The sequence below is a fragment of the Charadrius vociferus genome, unplaced genomic scaffold, assembly GCF_000708025.1.
Source record: "Charadrius vociferus isolate BGI_N301 unplaced genomic scaffold, ASM70802v2 scaffold838, whole genome shotgun sequence".
In the NCBI taxonomy this organism is placed as follows: Eukaryota; Metazoa; Chordata; class Aves; order Charadriiformes; family Charadriidae; genus Charadrius; species Charadrius vociferus.
Genome location: NW_009649487.1, coordinates 523724 through 526276, shown reverse-complemented (window position 1 = coordinate 526276; position 2553 = coordinate 523724). Strand labels below are relative to the sequence as shown.

General features: G+C 45.8%; 1 protein-coding gene across 1 annotated transcript in view; it reads right to left on the bottom strand.

Moving 5' to 3' along the window:
• ALDH4A1 (aldehyde dehydrogenase 4 family, member A1) overlaps positions 1-920 on the bottom strand; it is a 10329-nt gene extending 9409 nt beyond the window's left edge. The window contains exons 1-2 of the mRNA XM_009889996.1: positions 859-920; positions 69-92 (exon numbers count right to left, since the gene is read on the bottom strand). Coding sequence (XP_009888298.1) covers positions 69-92; positions 859-920 — 86 coding nt within the window. The remainder of the gene's footprint in view (positions 1-68; positions 93-858) is intronic.
• Between the last annotated feature and the right edge of the window lie 1633 nt (positions 921-2553).

Below are 2553 nucleotides of genomic sequence, written 5' to 3'. Positions count from 1 at the left end.
AAAAAAAGAAATTAAAAAAAATTAAAATTAAAAAAAAAATTTAAAAAAAAAACAAACCCCGAACCGACCCGAAGGAGGCGGCGGCGGCGGACCTGTGTGGGGAGAGAGAAACGAGCTGAAGGGGCCTCTCGGGCCCTTCGAGAATGGAAAAATTGACAAATAAAGGGGATTTTAACCCAAAATGGCTAAAAGCGGCCAAGGGGCCAGCACGACGCTGGTTTTCGCATGGGGTATTTTTGTTTCCAGAAAGGATTTTAAAGAGCAGCATGTGAAATACCTTAACTTTTAGGGGCACCTAAATCTCAGCTTTTCACCCCAAATCACCTCCGGCCCCTGGGCTGGTGCTCCAGGGGCAGAGGAGGGTTCCTCACCCTCCTCAGATCCAAACATGCGAGCAGTTTGTGCTTTAAAGACTTTTCCCACCCAAGAATTAAAACACACAGACTTTAACCAGGAGTTTGGTATTTATTTTCTAGTTTTGTTTTTTTTTTTCCTTGTAACCAGAGAAGGACTGTAACCCGTTTTCATCGACAAGCTCCCGCACGCAGAGAAGCCCGCGGTGTATGCGACCGATGGGGCGAGTGATGAAGGATGAAGCACTCCGGAGGGGCAGCGGGGCCGAGGACGGACGGATGGACGGACGGAGGCAGGATGGGAGCCGGAGAGCAGAGCTGGAAAGGGGTCGGTGGGGTTGGTTTTGGCACTAAAAAAAGGAAAACGGAGATAATCTGGTGGAACGCAGAGGAGGGCGAACGCCGCTGGCTCTCGCTGCGGGTGTTCCTCGGTGCCCCCGCTAAAGTGGATTAGATTTCCGAAGCCTTTGATGGTCCGAAATCCACCGCCAGTGAGCGCATGTACCATCCAGGCTGCTCGCAAATTCCCAGGACAGACTTCCAGCCGCAGAGGAAATCGATTTCCATCTCGACTCCGGAGCAAGTGTGGGAGCTGGTTCATCCTTCGTCCTTTCCTCACCAGAGATCAAATAGCATCATCAGTTCAGTCTTTTTCTTTAAAAGAAGCTAATATACAGAATATAAAGCACAATATTTACAACGGTACGGTAAACAGGTTCATTTCCACACTGATCAGTAGTCTGTCTTAATGTGTATAAAAAATTCTTACATGACCTAAGAGGAACTGACAAGAAGTGACACAGCATGGGGAAAGAGTCATCAATAACCTCCACTTAAACACATTAAATAATAAATAATGATTTTTGGCAGAACTTAGTTACGTACACTTTAGCCGCAGGTAAGGTGTTTTAAGGACTGAGTTGCGTGTCTCTTTTGGTGAAACCACGTTACACAAGAAGTGTGTCTAGTGACTGAGCTTTTAATCCTCCTCACCACTCCCTAGTAAAGAAATTTTCAGATTTCAGATGAAATCTGCGCAGGGACTGTCAGCTTGAGCAGCCAACCAGCTCCGGGCGCTGGCTTTGTGGCACGGCGGTTCTGGGGTGCTCTGCCATGGAGATGACCCAGGTCTGAAGCCCCCCAGGGTTTGTTTTAAGCATTAACGTCATTATTTCCTCCACAGACGGAGCCAGCCAGACCTATGAGCACCACCTTTGCTTACACATGTGCTTCACTGTTGGAGTGCCTCAAATTAGGAGGGAATCGTGATTTCTAGAAGCATCAAATACCCACTTCTTAAAGACAATTTGTTGCTTCTTCAAAAGAGAAGCTTTGAAAGGCTCCCGCAAGCGCGGAAGGGTCTTAAGACACACTGAACTACACACAAAAACAGACAAAAAAATAATCAAGTGTTTCTTCACTACTCTGCCAAAGACTTGGGTTCCGGCCTCCAGTGCTCCCCTCTGCATAAACGGGTTGGCAAGGGACCGAATTACCAATTTGGTAGGTAGTGTTTATAGCTCACCTCTAAAACCCGCATTATTAACACCAGAATATTAGGCGTTGCCTTGATTGGCGATTTCTTTTCTCATTTAAAACTCAAACTGACAGAAGTTACATTCTACTAAAAGCTTAAAGAAAAATAATACTAATCAAGCATTTGGGTGACTTAACACCGAAGGCAAACATCTTTAAAACCTGCGTGTTCCCCTGCAACCAAGCCCTGGACCAGTGCAAAAGAATAAAAAAAAAACCAAAACCCAGAAGTCCTGAAGCAACATGTGGAAAATCCTCATCAGGGTATTATTATACCACGGAAGCACTATCCTTGCTTAATTTTGCTGTGGTCAATCGTGCTTTAAACATTGAGCTCTAAAATGAAGCACTCTCAAAAGTGACACACAATCAGAGACTTCCCAGTATTGCAATTCTCTTCCTCGCGCACTCCAACACAAACATTTCTTCACGTTTATTCCAGAGCCAAGGGAAACATACGGAAATAGCTGCTCCGCAGAGACCGCGGGGCTGCGGCAAGGCTGTGAGCACCCACCGATTGCCGCGGCTTTTCCTCAGCCAGCCTTGGACCGATGGCCCCACTTGTGTTTTTGCTGGCATGGATGGATATGCAAAAAAAAAAAAAAATAAAAAATTAAATCATCTGGTATTAGAAGCAGCTTTAGATTTCTATTCAGGCACAATT